A 24,366-nucleotide genomic window follows, 5' to 3' on the forward strand; every position below is an offset into this window, starting at 1 on the left:
CTGTTCTTTTGTGTTACACTGCATATCCAGAACAAGTATTCACAGAAATACTAGATAAGTTTCTTGGTAATTTATGGTCAGACAAAACAATCTGGTCAAAAATATGATATAAAGTTTCCAGAAAGAGCCACAGAAAGTTGTTTTTTTTTAGAAACATGAAAAATACAAAATGAGCTAAAATGATCATACAATATAATAATTGGTGACATTGTGGCTGATATTCACAGAAATTATTTAAATTTTAAAGGTATAGTGTAGACAGAAGTCATAAATATTGTTACAAATAAATGTGTTCAGAATAACTTTCTTTTCTCATTGCTATAAAAAAAGTAAAATGCATTTATGCTGTAGTGAACTGAATTAACGATTATTTCAATATTACCCTATTGTATGCAAGATCCTCCAACGAGAATACCAGGACATATGGTAAATAATCATTACATATATCTGTTCTCATTTCTTGCTGTGGTACATAACATCAACACAGACAATACAGGTGCGCTAAATATAGAACACAATGGACAGAATAAGTTTTTTTTTTCCAAAACTGAGATTAAACATTGCTTTTTTACATCATGGTATTATATATTTAAAAATATATATTTAACATATTTAATTACAATGACAAGTAACTATTCTAAATATTGACATTAAATAATAAAAGTTATATCTACAGGTAGAAATATTTGCCCTAACTTCTGAACTCTTAAAGTAAAGGAGCATTTTTGTCACTGAGCATCTCATTAAGGCCTTTTAAAAGGCTAATTCTTCTATTTACCACAAGAGGTCAGTATTTAACATAACTTTCGACATTTGCTGCATTTCTCTGATCAGAATTAACATTTCTCAGCGCTGCTTTTCATACTTACAGTTTCTCATTCCTTCCAACAAATTGCAAATCCTTGGGCATTCGTCAATTGCTTCCATACAATTCTCCACTGGTTTGTAACGTTATCAATATATCATTTGCTGTCATGTCAGTCAAAATGAATTGTATTTATGAATGCCATAGTAGTAATTCCCTATAATTGATTGATTGATTGATTGGTTGGTTGGTTGGTTGATTGATGTTTGGACTCACTGTCCTGAAGAAAAGTGACAGACTCTTGTAGCCTTCAACATATCTATTTACAGGTTTCAATTAACTTAAAATTTGTGAATTTTCATAGCTGTCTTACAAAAATGTTCCTTTTCTTGTCATTTTTACAAGGGATCCTTAGTGGGGGAAGCACACATTTGTTGGGCCGCACAATTAATAGCTGAATAACTCCTCACTTCCTCCAGAGTTAATTCACTCTCCTTGCCTGGCTTATCGCTTTAGGTGGGATGACATCGCTTGAGGTTTTCTTCTCTCTGTAAGATGTCCGAAACTTGGACAATTGATTTCATAATCTAACCCTGCTTTAAACTTCACCACAACTCTCTCCCCATTGTGTTGCTCTGTCTTCATTATATCATTTATTTGACCAATACTCTCCAAGAAATCATCATTGTAATTACACAGGTGGACTTGATGTCTTCAAAAGACAATTGTTGCACCAGATTTTATTGAGGGGAATGAGAGTAAAGGGGACTAAATATGTAAGTATGTATGTGTACCACAGTTTCAGACATGCTTTTTTTTTTTCAAACCATGTATCATTTTCCTTCTATTTAACACTTATGCATTACTTTGTATTGGTCCATTACATTAAATACCAGTAAAATAGATTAGAGTTTGCTGTAACGTGACAAAATGTGATAAAGTTCAAAGGGTATGTTTACAAGCGTACGTTACCTGTTGTATTGTACTTTAGCATCTCAATATAAAACCCATCACAAAATTTATTGTGACTAAAAATAGCTAGAGAAAAATGTCTTGTCCTGTTAAATCTGCCCACAGCTGCATTTCCGTGTATTTATGTAACTTTGTGCGGCATAGCTTTGAAAGACACTGCCAAAGATAATTCATTTACAACCCTGTAATGATTTGTACAACTTGTTTTCCTGTGATCATTGCAAGCCCTTCAGTCAGAGATTCACCAACAGATTTCAGAGCAGTGGCCCAAGAAAACCTGCTTTGAGATGGAAAATGCTGAAACAAAGACAGAGAAACTCCCAGGACATTATCAGGCTTCAGAGGGCGGCAATGAGTGAGTGCACTGACCATTTAATTCTCCTATTTACTGTTAAAGAAATATCTCTCTGTGACTTTTATGAGTTATACAGTGTTGTCAAGCTTTTTCTAACAATGCGTGTCCTAACATGCATTTCATACCTGAAGTCATAGATAAGAGAAGCACATGAAAATAGCAGATCATTCATACTTTTTCATTTTGCACATTTTGCCTGTATAGACAGCTCCATGTCAGCAAAACATCCTGACATATTCATGTTGTTGTTTATATGTAAACATCTAGACAACAAAAGTCATCTTCATTATTCTCAGTATCATTTATGATCCAAACTTTCAATTCAATTTAAGTTACTGATGTAGCAGAAATTCACAAGTCCCGTCTCTTTACAAGATGAAGAACTACAATAGACATACAGAAAAATATAACCATGTTTTCTTCTTTCTTTTATTGCCATTTTTGCTATCCAAGAAACGTAGGCTATTACATCATTGTGACTAAATCTGTGGCCTCGGCTGACAGCCTGTGGTGATAATGAGGATAATAATAGGAGGTTTTGTTTTCATTTATTTTGGCTTTATGTTTAATGATTCAGTTTTATGCTCATCTTTTCAAGAACATTATTGCAGAAGTACCAGTTTTTGTCTACATTTATTATATTAAACCTCAGTCTGACCTTCAGGGATTTCTTTGAGGGCAATTGTTCTTCCTTGCGTGCCTCTCTTTAAAGTTAAACCTCTTTGGTTTGTTTCTGATGCTGCAGACATCAACTTTCATATCAGTGGTAGTAAACGCCTGCTGCAGGTCCCAAACTGATATTTTAGGGTTTTCAGAGACTTACTTAAGCATTTTGCAGTCCCTCTTTTTGGGTAAACTTGTCACTCCTGGGCATGCTGGTAGTTATTTTCAATGTCCTCCACCTTATTCCAGACAGTGGGCTATCTTATTTTAGATTTATTTTAGAAACAGAATAAACACAAGTTATTTCAGAGTACCTGTCTCCACTAGAATTGAAAAATAGTAAGGTGAAAAATTGTGATTTTGATGCTAATAAGGCCTCCTCTCTCTTAATACTGCACAATTTTATTACCAAAATACTTTGTTCACATTCAGGTTTTGTTGTGCATTATATTAAATCTGACTAGAACCTTAACAGGAAGCTCTAATAGATACAGCTCTATATTTCCATTGGTCTTTCACCTACTTACTGTCTGCTTCCATATATTTTGAAGGTGAAAGGTGTTTCATTTAAAAACAGAACTTTGTGCAGTTGCCCTATGATTCTCCTTCAGTCTATTTAGTTGATGAAAGGTTGTGAATCACCTTTATGCCCTTCAGCCCCAAGCCTGTAAATATTATCAGCCATCTGTACTCTTTCCTACCTTTTTCAGAGTAGCACAGTGGGCCGGGCTGAGCTCAAAGCTGAGGGTAAAGTTACACTTTGATTACATGTTAGAGGCTTTCTGCTAAGGCTCTAAAGTACAACTTGTACTACAATCAACCTTCAACACACTTAACCTCTTTTTTGTTTGAAAATAATTTTGATAATTTCGGCAGCAAAATATTTTGTTGTACTGCCACTAATATGTTTTCTGTATGGTCTTTTGTTTCATTTCATAATAAAGTTGTTGTTTGTTTACTTTTGGTCTTTACTTAGAAATAACTTATTTTGAATTGCTGATTTTGAATTTGGGATGCGCAGTAATGGTTAGTAAATCCCAGAAACATGCATATTAGATTACTTAGCCATGCTAAACCACCTTTGTTTGAGTATGTGTTTGCCTTTGCTCTACAGGACTTAGATCAAGATTAAGTTTCTTGAAACAATGCTCTGCCTTGCATTTTTGGGTTGTGTCCTGGACCCATTTAGCAGCACCTTCAGTCAAACCATTTCCAGGATTCAAGTTCAAACTGTCTATACAGGTCTGCGGTGCTATACCCGCTTTTTTTAAATTCAAAATTGTGCTTCCACTTCTTTCAGTTTGAGGCTAAGTCTCTGTCCTTCAAAATTGTTTGTTGCGGTGACAACAAAGTTGTAACAAAGGTTAAAAAATTTTATTACTTTAAATTCCTGGGCACCATAAAAGAAAAAAGAAAAAACGAAACAGCTTACGTATATCTGCATGAATGAATTTTAACATTGGTGTTTTATGACTATGTTTCCATTTACAACTGTGGGACTTCAACTTGCAACAGGTCAAAGAGATCTTCCTCAGAAATGTTTAAGTCTATTAACAATGCAGCAGTTTGAAAGTCTTTAACTATTGAGACTTGGCAAACTTTTTTCAGGTTAAAATCTTGCCAGGATACATTCCAGTTCACAGATACTGACGTCTGAGACCCAGTGTTCTGCATTTGGTGAACAGTAAACCATTAAACCTGTAAAAATGGAACACTGGCATTTTCTAGAAATTAAACCCAAATGAACATCACATTTCATTTTTGTGACATTACAAGATGGATGTAGTGTAAAGTTAAGTGGTACAAAGAGGTCTCATGATGCTATCTTGCTTTATTTAATCTGCCAACTCAAGGATGGCTTAATGAATGTCATATTGCTGATAACAGCTGATACCAAAGGGTTTTATAAATTAATTAATCAATTTTCTATGGTTGACTTGAATGCTACTACTGAGTTGTTCATATCTATTTTGTAAACACAAAAAGAAAATAAACATTTGGGTTCTAGCATATAGGACATTAAATTAAAACCAGGTAAAAGTACTTAAAATACTCTCCATATTCCAAAAAAACCAGTAGAGGGAGCCAACTCACCTCTCCATTTAATATTTAATACCACCAATGAAAGTTTAAGCTTATTGTTTATTAAAAGCAGGCCAATTTTGTGTATATTTTTCCAATATTTTCAATTTATATATAATATATATTATGCATTTGTATGAACAAAATTACAGATAAGTCTTAGTCTTTTAACATTTTTGGCACAGCTAAGCATTTTTTAAGTAAAAATGGTATATTCTTCATGCTTGTTACGGCCCCGCTCGGCTGGCCGCAACAGAAAATAGGGAGGACACGGCAACCAGACAAAGTTTTAGCCTTTTAGATGCATTTTATTTTAAAAGAACCTAATTGTCTAGGGCAGGGGTGTCAAACTCGTTCAGCAACAGTCCTCAAGGGCCGGTGTCCTGCAGTTTTTAGTTGTGCCACAGGTACAAAACCCTGGAATGAAATTGCTTATTTACCTCCTCCTTGTGTAGATCAGTTCTCCAGAGCCTTGATAATGATCTAATTATTCTATTCGGGTGTGGTGCAGCAGAGGCACATCTAAAAGTTGCAGGACAGCGGCGCTTGAGGACTGGAGTTTGACACCTGTGGTCTAGGCTAGGGGATCCACAGACGGCAGCCCAAGATGTAATAGACCCGCGCTCCTTCAGCCTGGACCCTCCCCAACAGGGAGTCCAGTTCTCGGCGAGGCCTGGATCTCCGGGTCGTCTGAGTCTGGTACTTGCGTCGGCCAGCCACACCCATGAATGGAACGGCGCTCCTTCCAGGTGGCCACGTAATTAGAAGCACCTCCCACAATCGAGGGCCTAATTGATAAACAGTTTACTGTTATTGATAACAGTTTATTGCACACACACAGGACCGCACAGCAGGGCCGTCACAATGCTGTATAAGAAAAATAAAAACATTTACACTACCATATATCTAAACTGATTAAATAATAGGAAAAATTTAAACTAACAATAAATAAGAAAGATTTTTGATTGCAATTTATATACATTTATTTTATCTACCTAACTAGAAATAACCACAGTTGTCATTTACTGCAGATGCGTTCGTGTTGTGGTTCTAGTTTGTAAAGCAATTTTTTAATCTAAATTCTGGAGCAGGTAATTCACAAAATATTGTTCTTACTCTCAGCAAACACCAGGTGGCACCAACTCCCCCCCTTTTTTTCTTTTTTCTTTTTTACATCTACAAACAATAAAAAGAAAGTTGGCTCACAAGGCAACTGACAGATCACACACCACACCTCATCCATAAATTTAAATTAAAGTTTCAGAGTGGCAATCATAAAATCTCAACCCCACAGAAATGCTTTCAGCAGTTTTGTCAGGAGGAATTATTGTGAGAAGCTTGTAGAAAGGTACACAAAACATTTATTGCAAGTCATACAGCAAAACTACTAAATTTTAAGGAAATAGTAGTAGATATTCCTATGAAAAAAGCTATTAAAACTTCTAAAAAAGATTGTCTTCTTATTTTAGTACAGGAAATCGAAAGTATTTTGTTAAAACTGGAAAAAGTTTTGTGAACATACAGAGAGCCTACATAAAAGCAAGTAAGCAGCATGCCTCACTAGTGAATCTCCTTCGTTACCGAGACCATGTGGCCCGGGCTGCTGGAACAGTCCCCGCCTTAAGTTGCTCATTCAGAAACAGTCCCACCCCCTGCTTCCTCTGTCCTTCTTACTCTGTGGCTCGGACTCATTGACACACCACTCATCTCTCTCAAACCTCCTCATGGACTCGCTCATGGTCAGTTCTGGGCATAAAGTGTGTCCTAGTGAGGCTGGGGGTTCTGCACTTGTATTTTTCTCTGAAGGCACCAAATGAAGTCTCTTGGAATGGATGCATGACTCAAAACTAAAGCGGCATCTTTTTAAGGTACTCTTCATTTTTCTCTATTGCCTCGGCATGGTTTTGCATAATGTGTTTAGTTTAGAACTTTTCCAAGTGAAGTCTTCTGTTATTTCAGTGCCGTAAAGCCAAAAACATAGCTGGTACCCTGGCAATTCAGCGGTACAGTGAGGCTTGGAGCTTGTAATATGTAGGCCAAAGGTTACTTGTTATGCTGCAGTGAGGCAGTTACTTCTCTTGTTTAGTACAACACTCTACACTGGCAGCAAAAAGCAAACAAAATCATTTATTCTTCTTAAACAAATATTTGAACAGTCTTCACATCAAGCTCTAAAAAAGATCTCCTCTAAGTTTCTAATTGTCATAGGAAAATACGTTTTACATTACCAATTGTGCTCTTTTGTTTTCTAATGTGTAAATATATTTTATTGCAGCTCAGACACATGTATTGCACTTAACTAATAGCAGGTCAACATACTTTTATATTTTATACGTGTCTGAATCTCTTGCATAAAAAGACTAAACTGAATGTTTAGTGGAAAGTTTCCACAGACTTCCTTGAAATCATGAGCTCATAATTTCAAGAAAGGAATGGCCCTGTGTTTCTAAAAGCAATAGTGGTAAATGATGCCTTATATTCCAAAGATACAAGTACGACCTGTCAAGGCTCAGATTGTACACATTGCTGAGGCAGTTCACCTGCTCTGCTAATGGATTTCTGATTATTCTGTTAATACAGGTCGCTTACACTGTAAACATGTAATGAACCTTTTCTCGCAATAGGTCTGAAATACATATCTTACATAATATGCACTTTGCTGAATAGCTTGTACAAAGTTGTCTGGTCATTTGTAAAGTTGATACCAGAAGTTTACATAGACCAAAGAAAAACCCACATACCTTTTTGACACTGAAGTTACATCAGACCAAACTTCTCTTTTTGTTTTTGATCACAAAAAATTACGCAACCAATCTTACTTCTGTCAGGAAGTAGCATTAGTTTATAATAATATTTATAAACTAATAAATATTATGATTAGTTTATTATGATAAACTAATAATAAAAATATTATGTAGTTTATTATTAAATTAATAATTGTCATAAACTACTACTAATACCATTTATATACATTCTCTAAACTGAATTAATCAACTTGCACAATAGTCATATGATACAGTAAAAAAACAGTATCATATGACTATATGATTGTGCATAGTCATATACTGTATCAGTATCATTATTAGCCTACTAATAATACTTTTATTAGTAGGGTAATCAAAGTTTGCCATATTTTTAAAAAAATAGATATTTCATAATCATCTGAATTAAAATAAAGAAAAAAATAGAATCTCTGGGATTTTCAAAAATTGCATAGCAGGAATAACAAGAAATATGACCAAAGAAACTTGGAGATAAGACTGAATTTATATTTTTGGTTTGATGAGCCTCATTTTTCATATTCATCGGCTGCTGGTTAGGGAAGTTCTCATGTAGAGTGGTGATACTGATACCACTAGAAAGAAAAGTTGTGCCTTATTTCAAAGAGGCTGCTTCTGTAGCCAAGATAGTGTCGCACTAGGGTTGCTTGTTTTTAGAATATGTTGTCATGTTTGCCCAAAGGTTGATGTTAGTTAACAAAATGTACAAGTTACTTTTTTTTCTTTCCCCTTCTTCCTTTCTTCATGTATTTGAAAAGCAAATGTAATAATTTTTCTGCGGTCAGATTGCATGTGTTTGCTCAGCAAAAGCTGTACCTCACTGCATGTGAATATACAGAAGTGCTCTTTTAAATCAAAGGACCAAATACTGTTTTAAACTTGACTTGCAACACAATTTTGCAATAATAACTAATTTTATTTGATGATGGATTATTGCACCCTGGTCATCTTGCTTTTATTTCACATTCAGCTTGTTGTGATTCTGTAGGTAACAATAAAACCAGTCCCAAGCCCTCCAGCCATGGTTCAAAGCAATTACATGGCAAGTATAAACATGAAGGGAATGTTCAACATCATAGCGCTGAGGAAGGAGACAGGTTCTGTGTCCTAGTATTTCGGTCTGAAATGTGCAAATCGACCACAGAACAAAAGACAAAGACCTTGTGAAGATGCTGGTTGGAGCTGGTAAGACGGTGTCATTATCCACAGTGAAACCTGCCCTGTTTCACATGTGAAACAGGGCAGGTTTCTACTCACTAAGTAGCCTTTCGTGAGTAACCTCACGAAAGGCTACTCAGAGAGGAGGAGGCCATTACCCCAAAAGAAACATAAAAAATGTCAGATTGCAATTTGCAAATGCACACAGGGACAAAAACCTTCTTTTTTGGAGACATGTGCTGTGGTCTAAAGGAACTAAAGTGGAACTGTTTGGGCTTATGACCAATTTGGTTGAAGATTATAAGCCTTGGAGCACCATCCCAAGCATAATTGTTTGGGGCTGTTTTGTTGCAGGAGGAACTGGTGCATATCGTAAAGTAAATGGCATCATGAGGAATATTGAAATATCTAACGGCAGGACGTTAAGCTCAGGCACAAATGGGTCTTCCGGATGGACAGTATCCATACGCATACAGTCTGATTATAAAATACCTTAAAGACAACAAAGTAAGTGTTTTCACTTCACAAAGCCCTGATCTCAGTTGTATGAAGAAGTTGTAAGCAGATCAAAAAAGGTGTGTGCAAGTGAGGCAGCCTACGAACCTGACTTAGTCATTGCAGTTCTGTTAGTGTAGATGGGCCAGAACTCCAGGAAACAATTGCAAGATGCTTGTGGAAGGAAACCCAAAATGTCTGACTGAAGTCAGACATTTTATATGTAAACTTCTGATTTTAAAGATATTAATAAATAAATATCCAAGAGATTCTCTCAATACTGTAGCATCAAGCAAAAAAAAAATAAAGAATTTCGGTGATTCTAACGAACAGGAGAAGTTTGGTTTGATTTAACTTCAGGCAGTGAGGAAAAAATATGTTTCTTTTCATTCAGTATATGTAAACGTCTGGTTTTAACCATACATCTGTTTTCTGCACTATAGCTTATTTACGCTCTTTTTAAAGCCTTCCCAGCACCACAGAAACCCAACACCATCCTTGTTTACTCTATCTGATCCCCTTTTTACGCAAGCCCTAAAGCTGTAGAGGAAAATATTTTAAAGGAATTTATCCACTTGCTGCCAAGAGAGTGTTGATCCAGGACCTGCAATGTACTCAAAAGCAACTTTCTTTCTGCCCCATCAAACCTGCGGCTGCACTAAAAAAGAAGCTGGAATAAGCAAAAATATAAAATAAAGCACCGCTCAATCAAAGTTGTTTTCTAACCAAGCCACAGTGTTATAGTCATATGACACATAAAAATAGAGAGCTCTAAATGAGTTTGGCAACCGATATCAACCGATATCAGGTTTCTTTTAGGTTTGTGTTAACTCTCTTTACATAGTTATCTCTTTCTATAAATATTATATATTTAGACTGTCTCGGTGTCAGTTTTCAAGGATGAACTGATTGAATGTTAATGTTCAAATCAAAGGATGGCATAACCTCTGAAATGCAATAGGCAAGGCAAGGCAACTTTATTTATATAGCACCTTTCAGCCAAAGACAATTCAAAGTGCTTGTACAAGAAAGTTAAAAACAACATACAAGAAGACAAAGACAATTCAAAGTGCTTGTACAAGAAAGTTAAAAACAACATACAAGAAGATAGTGAAAAAATTTTTTTCAAGCAGATTAAAAATAGACAAAGTAAACATTAAAAATTTTAAATATAGTGAAAGAATAGAATTTAAAAAATGTAAGAATAGACAACTTCAAGTAAGAAGGTTTTTAAACCTTGTTTTAAATATACTCAAAGTAGGGGCAGTCTTACAATGAGCAGGAAGCTTATTCCAGAGTGTTGGAGCATAAAAACTAAAAGCTGCTTCACCATGTTTAGTTCTGTAGTCAGTAGGTTTGATTCTGATGATCTTAAAGGTCTGAGTGGTGTATATGGTTGAAGAAGATCAGAAATGTAGACTGGGTTTCTATTATGAAGTGCTTTGTAAACTATTAAGCAGATTTTAAATTCTATTCTTTGAGCAACAGGCAGCCAGTGAATGGATCTTAGAACTGGACTGATATGCTGATCTCTTTTTGTTTTAGTAAGGACTCTTGCATTCTGGAGAAGCTGGAGCTGTCTTATTGCTTTTTTTTGATAATCCAGTAATAATGCCATTGCAGTAATCGAGTCTACTAAAAACACAGGCATGAACTAATTTTTCAGAATCTTGTGGGGACATACTGTAAGTCGTCTAATTTTAGCAATATTTATTAGATGGTGGTATGATATTTTTATGATGGATTTGATGTGGTTATTAAAGTTCAGCTCAGGATCCATGATCACCCCAGATTCTTGGCTTTGTCAGAGCATTTTAATCCAATGGACTGAAGGTGGGTGACAATAGTCATACTCAATGTTACAAGTCACAGTAGACAACAAGCACAGGGAAGCTTTTAAGCTTCAGGGTCTCCGAGGCCAAAACAACAAACAAAACATCCCCCTTTTAATTATAAAATAAAAACACTTTCTAGAAGAGAACTGAAAAGAAAGTACAATACCTGAACTCCCTGACTAACCAAAAAAAAAACAAAAAAAAACAGGAGAAAACAGTTAAACAAAATGGCAGAGAACCCCTACCAGCTTCCACTGTGAATAGAAACAAAACTAGTTTTGGTTCTATTCACTAAATGCTTCACAAAAATGCTCACAGCAAAACCATCCAAAGTTTCCACAAACAATCAGACAAGATCACATCAGATCAAGGCCCAGAGAAAAAAAGAAGGGATCTGACATCTCTGGTTGTAGCTCTTTATGGGGTGGCTGACGAGCTCCAACACTTTGCACCTGTGGCAGCCAGGTAAAGCTGAAACACAAAGAAAGAGCTCTCTCATGAAGAGAGCCCCTAGAGGTCAGTGACCGTACCACTCAAAACAAAACAGAGGGAATGTTCCAACAATATTTGAAACTCAGTCAAGAACTAAAATGGTGATAAACACTTGCATTGCTTTGCAAATGTTTCAAATTCTAACGTGGAGTTAAAATTTTTAACTCCACGTCCTCCTCCACATGTCCATTGTATGTGTTTTAGTAGAATATTAAATTTTTTTCAATAATTGCTCACTTTTTTGTCACTTTCCAATAAAGGTCAACTTACTAAAATGCATGGCTATTAGTTGCTGTGTTAACAAGTGCAACTGCACATTAAGGGGCTTTTATAAGAGGGGCTGGGGAGGCATTCATGTACAAACACTTAATCTTAAAAATATGAACAGTTCAAGACTTCACCAGAACAACAACATAACAAATAGAAAGTAAAGGTAACTTTGAGCAGTTCAAATTCTCCCATCTGAGCTGTGGATCTCTGCAGCTCCTCCAAACTTACAATGAATTGCTTCTTTTAATAATGTTAATCTGCAGTCTATTAGCTGAGATAGGTAGCCATGTTCATCTGGTTCACATGTGTGCTATGATCGTTCTAGTTTCATATAATTGAGTGAACAGTGCATAGAAATGTAGCAAATTAAAATTATTTTTCACTAGTTGGTTCCACAGTTGATTTTTTACCATGTGAAAAACCATTTTAGTCGTATTGTAGTTTAATGTTGGTTTTGCTAAGACTTTAGCATAAGCAATAAACTATCATAAAATTTCTTGACTCAAGGATGACTATGTGCCCAGTGTTCATGATGTAGTAAGACTGCCTGAAATTAAGCAAAATGTCCTCCTATAGATGGGATTTTAAATGAGCTCCTGGTTTATTATGTAGGATGTTAGATAGTCAGGAGGTGAAAGTTGATGCTTAGCAAAATGAAACCTTCATTTCCTGTTGTTCATGTGAAGCATATAGCTATGGGGCAAAAAAAAACAACTAAAAAATTAAAAATAATTTAAATTTAACAGCATGGATTATTTGAACTGGTTATATGCTTTATAAATATATAAAAGTCTTTATCTGCATGGTTGCTTGTGTTATTGAGTACCTAGAAAGTGTGAGGCAGCTTCAAGAACTCTTTCGCTGACATAATTCAGATAAATATCAATACACTACACCCATAGCAGCTGTGAAAAGACTCTTCCTGTGTTGAGCGGTTCTGTTCTCACACTGCGTTGTTTAACTGGACAACAATGTTGCCTTTTGTAGGGCATGAACTGAGCAGATGTTAAGCATGGCAGCTACATGCTGTGTGTCTGTATAATAGTCTTTTGAAGCAAAAAACTAATAGAGAGGAATTCCTCTCATAAACAAAAACACAAAGTTCTAAAGAACTGGCAGACGAACCTTTATTTCAGCACACAGCTTGTAGGAAATGAACTCCTCAAAGTGAAAGCCACATTTGCAAATTTGTTCAAATGTCAGACCAAGAAAACAAGACAATGATGCCTCAAGAGTTTGTGACTGTTTATACAATAAACTAAAGAAAGTATTCTGAGCAATCTCAATCAAGAAAGATATTTTCCCATTTTATTTGAAATTCCAAAAACCAAAGATCCAAATGATAAATATCCAGTATAAAAAACTGCATGTATTATTTTGTTCTTTCTGTCCACCGAGTTTATAGATAACTGAGTTTGGAAGTTATGCATGATTCTATTACAATAAATAATTTTAATCCACACAGTAAACCATTAAGGTCACTGTGTGGGGCAGAGTTGGACTAAGAAGGTCCTAAGTTCAAATCCTGGCCAGTAGTCTTGCATGAAGTTTGCATATTCTCTTTGTGCATGCATGGACTCTCATGCATCCTCCCATAATCACAAAACATCACTGTTAGGATAATTGGTCATGACAATAAAATGATTAAAACCTGCATTAATAGTAGGTGAGCCATGCCTATCATGCCGGTAGAGACCATGTCTCTGTTTTAACATTACTGAGAATAACATTAAATCTGCATCTTTTTTTGTTTAAATCAGCATTGTTTCTATTTACATTGAAAAAATAGTCAATTTATTTTTCTTTAAAATAATTTGACTATTTCCTTTCTTACATTAACATTGTAGTTTCTTATACAGAACTGTCCAGGCCCTGGCGTTGCCAACATAAATCCATCAGTGATCTTCCCACCTCTTCAGATCCCTAAATGATCAATAAAGGACTTCAGGAATGTTGTTTTCAGCATCTCAGGATTTTAAGCTTTTAACATTGTTGGACAGCACATATTTTCCACTCTACTTGCAGCTCCCACTGTGAAACTAGAGCAGCCACACAAAAGCAACATTGATGAAAAGAATTACCCTCTGTTAACCTAATGCAGAAAGACTGCTCACACTGTGCATGTAGTAGAGAGCAACATGCTTTGCTGAATAGCTGTCATGTCTTAGACACTTTTCAACTTGTGACATGGTGTCCTCAAGTTGATCTGTAACATGACACATGTTGATCTGTAGCATAACACATGTTGATCTGTAACATACTGTAGCACATGATGTCCTGTGTTATGTTACAGATCAACATGTGTTATGCTACAGATCAACTTGTGCTATGTGCATTTAATTATTTATTAAATACATAAAATATTTTTCTGGTTGGAAAAAAAAACATAAGTCTCCCAACTTAAAAGTTTGTTCTTCTCCCATCATAGCACAATGGATAATGCCCACAGTCCAGAGGTCAGGTTCAGACTGGACGAGGGCCCTGATCATCCCACAACCCTGAGGGGACAATGGTCAAGCAAAATTGAGTTTCTTCTGGCTGTGGCGGGGCAAATTATAGGGCTGGGAAATGTGTGGAGGTTTCCATACCTGTGCTACAAAAATGGAGGAGGTAGGTTTCTTTAAAATTGACAAAAAGCTTTTTTTCCTTAGTAATGATAAGATTGCTTAGCAATTCAAAATGTGAAAGAGTAATGTACAGACAATTCTGGCTAAATATAGCCAACAATATTTAGAAACTACAATCAGAGGCAGAGCAACAGAGAAGCTACAGATCCAGTTAAATTAATCTCCACAAAGAAAAAATGTTACTTTGAAACAAATGTAAAAAATAAAAAAAATACTCTAATTTATTATAGCTAATTTTCTTTGCTCAAACTATAATTCTCATGTGGATAATCCTGAAATCAGAATTATAGCTTGAACAAAAATCATAAAACTACAAATTAGATTAATTCCTTCTAAGCTGGTTCAAATATTTTTTTGCAGTTAAGAGCCATAAAGTGACATGTTTAATATTTTTCAGGTGTGTTCTTCATCCCGTACGTACTTTTCCTCTTCTCCTGCGGCATTCCCTTGTTTTTGCTGGAGACATCCCTCGGCCAGTACACCAAGCAGGGATGTATCACCTGTTGGAGGAAAATTTGTCCACTCTTTGAGGGTAAAATGACCAATATGAAAATAAACTGAAGCACAATTAAATAGGAACATTATTGTAATTCTGAACACATCTAATCTTAAAAATGAGGTTTGCATGAATGACCATCTGTAATTCTTTATGTTTGTGACACCATTTTTACATTTCTAGAACAAAAAAGCAATATCAAAAAATATAAAAGTGGGCCATGTTACAAATATGTTATGTCCATGTGTTTTGCTCTGCTGGTTGCTTCCTAATGATTTTGTTCAATAAAAAGTTTCTGATATAACACTGCAATATGAAAATAGTCTGCTTTGAGCTATAGAATATTAACATCTGTTCATCTGTTGTAAGGCTTCAGCAACTTATTAGTTAACAAATCAGTTAACTGATTATACCACCTTGTTTTTCTTTCTCTTTCAGGGATGGGTTATGGCAGTCAGGTGGTTGTTTTATACTCCAGTATCTACTACATAGTGATACTAGCCTGGGCATTCCTGTATCTCTTCTCTTCCTTCAGCTCTGAACTTCCTTGGGCGACCTGCAGGAACAGCTGGAACACAGGTAGGCCCACCACATCCCAACCAGGAGGATGAAACAGACAATAAAACAAGAAACTTCATTTTTGGGCGATTTTTGGATTTTTGATTTGCAGCTCATCTGCAGTTACAGTCAGAACTCTAATAAGTCTCTTTGCTTATAAGAGAAAACCAAATGTTAAAGAGAAAAATGGATGTCAACTGTGTGCTTTTCATAAGCTGACCCGGTGCAGCTGCTGCAATGCATTTGATGTGCAAAATGTTCCCATTCAACTCAGGGTTTTAAGCAGTTTGTTCAAAAACCTTTAAGTGGCACATTATTTTTTCTCTTTCAGATTTACACCAAGCTTTCAGAAAAACCTTTGCACAACCTTGTTAGACTTTTCTGCAAAGTACCTGCTTTTTCTTTAACATGATGATTTATTGTCTTGAAATACTGGTTCTGTTTCTGTTGACTAATCTTCCAACTGCTTTTTGCAACTAAGTAGGCAGAAAGAACACCATCAAAATGTTCTCTTTCCTGCTGCTGCAAGCCAATTTGCAAAGTTTTGCATGTCCGTGCGTTAAAGTTGATAAATTATACAAACCAAAAAAAAAAAGATAAGAGTCCCAAACATCCTGGTGGCATAAGAATATGTCAAACCTTAATAAGAATGTACTGCAAAAATAAGTTACCAATGTTATGTTAATAATTATCAAAAAAACAGCATTATGCTGTTTGTAGCTTTAACAAGGTTTCTACATTTGCTTGGACATATTTTTCAAAATTTCTGTATTTTTGCAGAAAATTGTGTGGAGTTTGATCAAAGACGGGATTATTTCAACCTAACGATACCTGAGAATGCAACTTCACCAGTGAGAGAGTTTTGGGAGTGAGTATGAAAAAAAAGGCACAATTTAATGATTGTTCATGAAGATAGTGAAGAAATGACTGGTGTGATTGATTTTCAGGAGACGAGTTTTAAATATCACAGGCAGCATCAATGAGTTGGGCAGTGTTAGATGGGAGTTGGCTCTCTGTCTGCTGTTGTCTTGGATCATCTGTTACTTCTGCGTGTGGAAAGGAGTGAAGTCTACTGGGAAGGTAGAATAGTTTGAATGTCACACATACACAGAAAACAACCTTTACAACTAATAACATGTATTTTCTGTCGTAGCAGTTTTTTTGATACCACACTCCTATCAACATATTTTGATAGCATATTTTCAATTGCTCATGCCAATTCTTCCTCAGAAGTGATAAGATCAGAATTTAGTGTGTTGTAATATTTTTTTTGTCTTTGTGTACCAGCGGGGGCAGAGTCATGTGGATTGTGCTAAGCTAAATTAGGAACGTGCTCCTAACACTTAATTTTAAGATTCTCTCTCATCTCGATGCGTTCCTCCTTTCTTATGGAAACAGCTCTTACTGTACTGCCTTTTGACAATATAGAAAACAAAACAAAAAAAAACGTATTAAAGGATTTCAGAAGTGTAACTCTCAAATTGAATTTTAAATAATTTTGCATTTTTACACATGAAAACAACTACTGTCCACTGTTTCTCCACAAATAAATCTCCTCATTTTTGCCCCACAGGTCGTTTACTTTACTGCTACTTTTCCTTATGTGATGCTCGCTGTGCTGCTCGTTCGTGGACTCACATTGCCAGGAGCCATGGACGGGATCAAGTTCTACCTTTACCCAGATGCATCCCGCCTCGCCGACCCGCAGGTCAAAATCATTTATTCACGATTCAGTACCTGCATTGAAGAGTAATTTTGTAAAATTTAGATTTCAAATAAATTCTCATTCTCTTTGTGACTTACTCAAGGCTTTAGCTCCTAATGACAACAGCATGATGCAGAAATGACCAGAAGTGTTAACACTTCTTATACCATTTGTGTACGACCACAAACATTGATGTATTTTATTCAGATTTTGTGTGAGTCTGCATAAGAAAAAGGAAACCAGATTAGCAATAAACAGTTTTGTTTTTATTCTGATTGTTAGTGGTGTATTATTACAACCAAGAACATGAAAGTAAAGGGAATGCTCCTTGAAGTGAATATCAGAAGAGGTTTCCTGGGGTTTTCTCTCTACTTTGAATTGCAATTTGCCGTTTCCAGAAGATCTTTGATTCCATTTTTTTTGCAGTAAACATGGAGTATTGCCAAGTTTCTTTTTGAGCCACAAATAATAGTTGCATGTCAAACAAGCAGAATGGTGATGAAGTAAAAGGGAAATAATTAATAGTGTTATCATTTTTAGTTTTTAAACAGCCTGTCATGCCTTTGTCTTTTAATTTTGGTTTGCCACTTCAAGAATAATCTTCTGGCTGTTGCTTTAAAAACTTCCTATCTCGGCATGCCACACAAGTAGAGAGCCTTTTAAAAATAAACACTCAATAATGATTGCATACTTGCTGAGGTAGTAATATGCAACACAGTGCTTATTGCAAATATTGTGTAACAGATTTTTAAAATGTGGCATCTGTTTGTCTTGCAGGTATGGATGGATGCCGGGACACAAATATTTTATTCCTATGCAATTTGCATTGGCTGTCTAGTTGCATTGGGCAGCTATAACAAGTACAACAATAACTGCTACAAGTAAGTTCAATAGTTTTAATGCAAAATACACTATTTGTTTAATAAAAACGAAAACAAAGGTCACAATATTTGGTGCTTTAGGTGGTTATACAACTCATCGATAAACTTTCGGAGATTTTATGAGGAATATTTTATGTAAAAAAAAAAAATATATATATATATATATATATAAAAGAAAATAACTTGAATGAACACCTGTTTGGTTTCTGCAGGGATTGTGTATATTTGTGCCTTTTGAATAGTGGAACCAGTTTCGTTGCTGGTTTTGCCATCTTCTCTGCTCTTGGATTCATGGCCTATGAGCAGAACACTGACATATCAAAAGTGGCAGAATCAGGTGAGCTTGTAAAAAACAACAACTTTAGTTTAGATTTAAAATGCAAGTTCAAATTCCATAGCAAAAATCGCCGTGGGTGCTGGTTGGTTGATTAAATGTTCACCTTTGTGTTTCTGCAGGACCTGGTTTGGCATTTATTGCCTACCCTCGGGCAGTCGCCATGATGCCTTTTCCTCAACTTTGGTCCATATTTTTTTTTGTTATGATCATTCTTCTGGGACTGGACAGTGAGGTGGAGCACTGTTTCACTTTGTGTGATCAAAATAAATCAGAAAATTATTTTTGAAATGATAATATTAAACAAGGTTGTTACTTTCTGATAAAGAAGTAAATTATTGAAAACTGTGAAAACTTTAGATTGTATTTTTAGTGATATAATTGTGATTTTTTTTACATCAAAAAGAAAAACTATGAAAACTCCAGATTGTCCAGAGGTTGTAGCATGTTTGGTCCTGTAGAAATTTTGACTCGGGACGTCTGTGATTCAGTTTGTAGGTCTGGAAGCTCTCACAACGTCAATATCTGACCTATATCCTGCCTTCTTCCTGGTCGGCCATCGACGTAAACTTCTGCTCCTGTTCGTCTGCGTCTTCAGCTTTTTCATTGGTCTTGTTATGGTGACAGAAGTAAGATTAAATCTCATGTGGTAAAATTCACACTTCCTACAACATGACAGTAAAATATCTAATATCGCACACAGGGAGGACTGTACGTCTTCCAGGTGTTTGACTACTACGCCTGCAGTGGGATGACTTTGCTTCTGTTTGCCATTCTGCAGTCTGTGTGTGTTGGATGGGTGTACGGTGAGTCCATCTCCGGGAGAAAATTTACACAGATTCTTCACAGTGGATCTTAATTGTTTTTATTCCCATGCTTTCACAGGTGCTGAGCACTTTTACGACAACATTGAGGACATGATCGGATACCGGCCTTTTCCCTTCATTAAGTACTGTTTGAAATACGTCACTCCAGTGATTTGCCTGGTGGGTTCCAATTAAAATGAGAAAACTCAGCACAGCCTCCTGCCTTTGCATTGTAAGACCTGTCAGGTTTAAATATTTTTAAGCAAATTTAGTCATGAATCCAGCTGCAGATGTTTGATCTGAAATGTGCTGTTTGGTTTCTGTTTTCCATGTAGAGGTAAATACTTCAAGGTTACATGTTAATTAGGTTTGTCATTCATTGTCTGTAAAGATACAGATTCTAAATATAACTTTAACTTTTTTACATCACAGTTTGCTATATATACAGTATATATATATCAAAGTCTATGTTACATAGACTTAGACTTTACTGTCGTTCCACTGCACATTCACAATGTACATATTGAGTGAAATTTTATCTCAAGACATACAACATATAAACAAGTAAAGACAAAATAAATACATATAAATATATAAAATAAAAAGACTGATGCAATGTTATCAGTCTTATGACATGGAAATGAAGCTGCCATGGAATCTGATTGTTTAGCATTTAGAGCTGCTGCACCTTTTGCCAGGTGGCAGCTAAATATTTTTTGTTAAATTAAATATTTACTTTGCATTCAAAATTGCTGTGGAGGACTGTGTGAGTTTGGCTGTTTTATAAACTGTTTGAAAACTGTTGCTTAAACTTGCTTTTTTGACATTGACTAGTAAGAAAATGTATTTGATTATTTGAAATATTATTAAATAAAAGCAAATATACAGATTTGAGAAAAATATTGAAACTAAATTCATCAAATCAGTTGCCAAGACTTATCATTTATTATCTTTTTCTCATTAATATTTTCAGGGCACTTTTGTTTTTTCCTTGGTCAAGTACACCCCTCTGAAGTTCGACAACACAATAGAGTATCCGTGGTGGGGTTACGCTCTGGGCTGGTGGTTCACTCTCTCCTCAACACTCATGGTTCCCCTCTGGATGCTGTACAATCTGCTCATCACTCCTGGCACCCTGCGGGAGGTAAATTACTGGTCATACCACCAAAGATTAAAAAAACAGTTTCAAACAAACTTCAATTAAAACTAATGTGCTTCTGTTGCAGAGATTCTCTATCTTGTGCACTCCAGCTGAAGACCTTCCTCTGACCAAATCAGAAAAAGCTCTCGAACTTCTCAGCCTGCCGCCATCTCAGAGCAACATGGATTGACGAGGTGAATCTGTCCTCACAGATTCCTACATACCATCATTAAGGCATAGAGTTAGACCCCTAAAACAGCTTTGCATTTTTATTCAAACAAGGCTGTTCATAGAAACTGAAATGCACAAAAACCTTGTCAATTTTCAAACAATGTTTTTCTATCTTTCTTTTAATGTTAGGCTCTCATAAGACATCACTATAAGAACCAATGCACTTAAAATGTGTTACTTTACACTTTGTTGAGCATCTCAGAATTTAAAAGGCTGTTTAAAATGTAGTTTGTTGTTAAAACAAAAATAAGCACAAAATGTTTTGTTCTTGGAAAATAATTGCTAAAAAATTGACATTTTATAAATCCTGTTACATTAAATCAAACCATATTAACCCTCTTATTATGATCCTGTCAGCACAGACAAGCTGTTGCATGAGCTTGTTGTTGCAATCAAAACGTACAGTAATACTGAATAGCTGACACATTTTTCTACCGGCATAAAATCAATAAATTTAGGTGGTGCTTTGGTTGCTAATTTTGAATAGTTTTTAATGTAACTGTACTTGAACTTGTATATTCCTTGAGATTATTTATTTTTTCCAGAAAACAACAACACAAGGCACGGCTGCAATTTATGCATATCCCTGGCAGATTTATACCAAAAGTATACATTTGAAGGGGCAGAATTATGTATTTTCCAGGCACATAGAGGCATTTAATAGCACAATCAAGTAATTATGTTACCTTCACTTGTTAAAAATACTGTACATACATAAAACATGACTCAAAAGAAATTTGACTTTGCAATTTATTACCTTGAAATTGGGTCTCTGTCTCTTTAAGAAGCTCCTTCACTTTCCAACACTCTGCCTTCAGTACCTCATCAGAGCAGAACTCCTTTATTGTCTTTTCAACATTGTTTTTACCTGCGTTGAACAGAGAAACCTTATCAATTTCCAGACAATTCTGGGTGATCTGAGTGGGGGAGTCGTGTGGGAGGGGTCCTCTGTAAGGAAGAAGCTCGACTTGAAGACTGAAGCTCCAAGGAGGAACTTTGTGGAAGAGGCAGCGCTTGGTGAAAGTAAAAGTTTAGGCACCACAAATGGCTGCCACAGTAGATTGAAGGATTTCTCAAACAAATACAAAAGAGTCAAAGCAACAATACCTGTTAAAGGCATTGGACTCTTTAATATCTTAAATAGGTATTAAAGAGGCAAAGCAACAATCCAAGCATGTTTTTGATGAGGGGATAACATAGCATGATTTAAACTTCAAAAAAGTCAATTTTGCACAATACTGCCCCCTTAATTCTAACAATATAGACCAGGCTTTAAGTAATTTTTAAGATTTTTGTCAGGCAAAATTTCGTCTTGAATGATAGAGAACCCCTGGAGGAAGCCAAAGAGGAGGGTGATGCCAGGGAAGAAGACTTGGAGTTCATCACCAGAGATAAATTGTCAAAATAACAATGGAAACATGTGGAAAAAAAAAAAAAAAAAAAAGCTGCATAGCAATTATTATAAGGGATAACTATCTTATTTCCTAACAGAAACAATGTCTTTGTCATTTAACTCTGCCAGGGGTATGAATAATTTTGGGTTTGAATTGTCATCCTGATTTTTAGGTCAAGGTAAAAACTCCCTGCTCAATTGTTGGGCAGTCTACAAACAAACTAGAATAAAATAAGATTTAAAATAGCAAAAAAAAAAGTTGGAAAAAAATCTTCCCATTAAGAAAGTGTTTGGCTTATGTTCCCTGTTTCAAAGCATCCATGGTGTTTAAGCTGTTTCCGTTTGACCATATGTTCCTTACCAATATTTAAAATTATATTTCTTTGGTTTCTTTCGTTGGCAGTATAAAAGGGAGAAACATAAATGTGAAATTTTGGTCTTTTGGTGTTCCAATTTCTCATACCCAAATGGCCTGACTGATGCAGAAAGTCTGCACTTGTCAGCCTCCTTTGGTTACCAGCATTTACACAAAGAGTTGTGTGTCTAGTCAACCTTTTTCAACCACACTGTGCCAACACAGATTAACATCCTTGTTTATTTAACGCGATGTGGAATGTTGAATGCTAATAGGCAAAGATCTCTGCAGACTTACTCAACATATCAGAGTTGATGTGCTTTACTTTCACTTTAACCTGCTGTTTGGTTCAAAACTCTGAGAGAACTCCTGAAGTGTAGAAAACATCTGTTGTAAAAAATATAATATTTTTCATTATGTTTTTTACATCCTGCACAAAGACAACACAACAAATGTTTAATTGCTGTAGCCTAGACTTTACTCAACGACTTTAAAAATAACAAATTTGTCGTCATCTGTACAAATGAATTATTCTAATCATTCTTATGCTTTTACAGTCATTAACTACAAACTAGTTAAATATGCTGTAACTTAAAGTTGTGTTTGCAATCAACAAATGTCGAAGTTGTGTCCATTTGCAAATACAATATATTTTTTATGTCTACTACTTTCCCCTTTTGTAGAACGTATTCTGTGTTGAACAGCATGTTTAATGCCCATATGAACTTGTAAGTGATTTTCAGTCTTTTTGCAGCGAAGACAGCAAAGGACTAAACTGTTAATGCCTCGTAAATTGTCTCTGAGTCAAATTCTGTGTTTACAAACATAACTGACTGTGTCTTTTTTAATATTTCTAAGGCAATCAGAGATTTCTGATCAGAGACAAAAGAATCTATTTTTTTAAATAAATGTAATGTTGCAAAGTGGCCTTTAGGTTAGTCCTGCAGAAATACAATAAGATGTAAAGTCAGTAACAGATTTTTAAAGAGGAATGTGGCATTGAAGTACATAAACATAACATTTTTTAGCATGTATAATCATGAGCTACCTAGTATTTGTTACTGATGCTGCTTTTAAAGACGATGTAAAGAAAGACCAACTGTGATTTTGTCTCTCTGCCACTCTGATCGCAGAGTGGATGAGTTGTTAATGTCAGTTTTGAGTTGAATGTGATAATTGGTCAAATCTGTTGATTCTCACACTATAAATCACTGTTAGTATATAAAATATATGTATTTTTTGACATCTTTTTTCCCCCATAATCTAACTTTTAGCTCTAGTCTTTGGAAATTCTTGTTTGGAGGTTATTGTTTATGTTATTTTTGTGTGATTTGATCATGTATCACTAAAATTTGTGTCAGTATTGTTGACTAATGGTTTTATGATACTGAGAAATGCATCAAGAGCAAGCATTGTGTAGATGCTGTTGTGTGTAATGTGTGTGATTGGTTTCATTGAAGCTGTTCAGGATGTCTTCCTACGACCTCTCTGTTCCTATAAACTAACTGGTAACAACAATTCAGAACCTCAGATTATGACAGAAATTGTGGCAGCATTAAAAATCGATAATGAATTATTCATGAACTGTTCAAACTAATCTGTTACCAGTTTTGTTTAGCAAAGTTTGATATTTAAAAATATTAATAAAGTCATAAATGACTGCTAAACACCTAGTTCCAGGCTCTTTTGTTTGTAGTTCATCGGAGACTATTAAAGATATAGTTCATATTTTATAATTAGTATTCTGTGAGTTATACATTGCAAGAAGTAGCCTAAATTAGTCTTTGGAGTTCTTCCTTTTAAATCAATTAATTTTCTTTGGTAAGTGAGTTATCTGCTGCAGGTAAGATACTGAAAGCAGGGGAAAACTTAAGTAAGTAAAACTTTATTTATATAGCACCTTTCCAGATGAAAATCACAAAAATTCTTCAA

At 35.4% G+C, this 24,366-nt stretch overlaps 1 protein-coding gene across 3 annotated transcripts; it reads left to right on the plus strand.

Moving 5' to 3' along the window:
• The first annotated feature begins 2,000 nt into the window (after positions 1–2,000).
• On the plus strand, positions 2,001–24,098 carry LOC116709979 (sodium- and chloride-dependent GABA transporter 2-like). 3 transcript variants are annotated; one of them, XM_032548743.1, is made up of 15 exons: positions 2,001–2,132; positions 14,336–14,517; positions 14,932–15,066; positions 15,469–15,609; positions 16,369–16,456; positions 16,536–16,668; positions 17,162–17,296; positions 18,071–18,174; positions 18,387–18,511; positions 18,631–18,743; positions 19,000–19,137; positions 19,212–19,314; positions 19,394–19,494; positions 20,288–20,458; positions 20,541–24,098. In XM_032548743.1, exons 1-15 carry the CDS (start codon positions 2,065–2,067, stop codon positions 20,643–20,645), a joined length of 1,842 nt encoding a protein of 613 aa, XP_032404634.1. In that variant the 5' UTR covers positions 2,001–2,064; the 3' UTR covers positions 20,646–24,098. The 3 variants fall into 3 exon arrangements, with proteins under 3 accessions (XP_032404634.1, XP_032404635.1, XP_032404636.1); XM_032548744.1 differs by lacking the exon at positions 2,001–2,132 and adding an exon at positions 6,534–6,745; XM_032548745.1 differs by lacking the exons at positions 2,001–2,132; positions 14,336–14,517 and having other exon boundaries at positions 14,933–15,066; positions 15,469–15,488; positions 15,566–15,609.
• Positions 24,099–24,366: the final 268 nt, after the last annotated feature.

This window comes from Xiphophorus hellerii, chromosome 20, assembly GCF_003331165.1.
Source record: "Xiphophorus hellerii strain 12219 chromosome 20, Xiphophorus_hellerii-4.1, whole genome shotgun sequence".
NCBI classification, from domain to species: Eukaryota; Metazoa; Chordata; class Actinopteri; order Cyprinodontiformes; family Poeciliidae; genus Xiphophorus; species Xiphophorus hellerii.

What these genes read in the sequence shown, in the direction of transcription:
- LOC116709979 (XM_032548743.1), top strand. Translation starts at nt 2,065, where the DNA reads ATGGAAAATGCTGAAACAAAGACAGAGAAACTCCCAGGACATTATCAG. An exon ending in AATTTGTCCACTCTTTGAGG is followed by an intron (nt 15,067 to 15,468) that starts GTAAAATGACCA and finishes TTTCTCTTTCAG; the next exon opens with GGATGGGTTATGGCAGTCAG. An exon ending in GAGTGAAGTCTACTGGGAAG is followed by an intron (nt 16,669 to 17,161) that starts GTAGAATAGTTT and finishes TTTGCCCCACAG; the next exon opens with GTCGTTTACTTTACTGCTAC.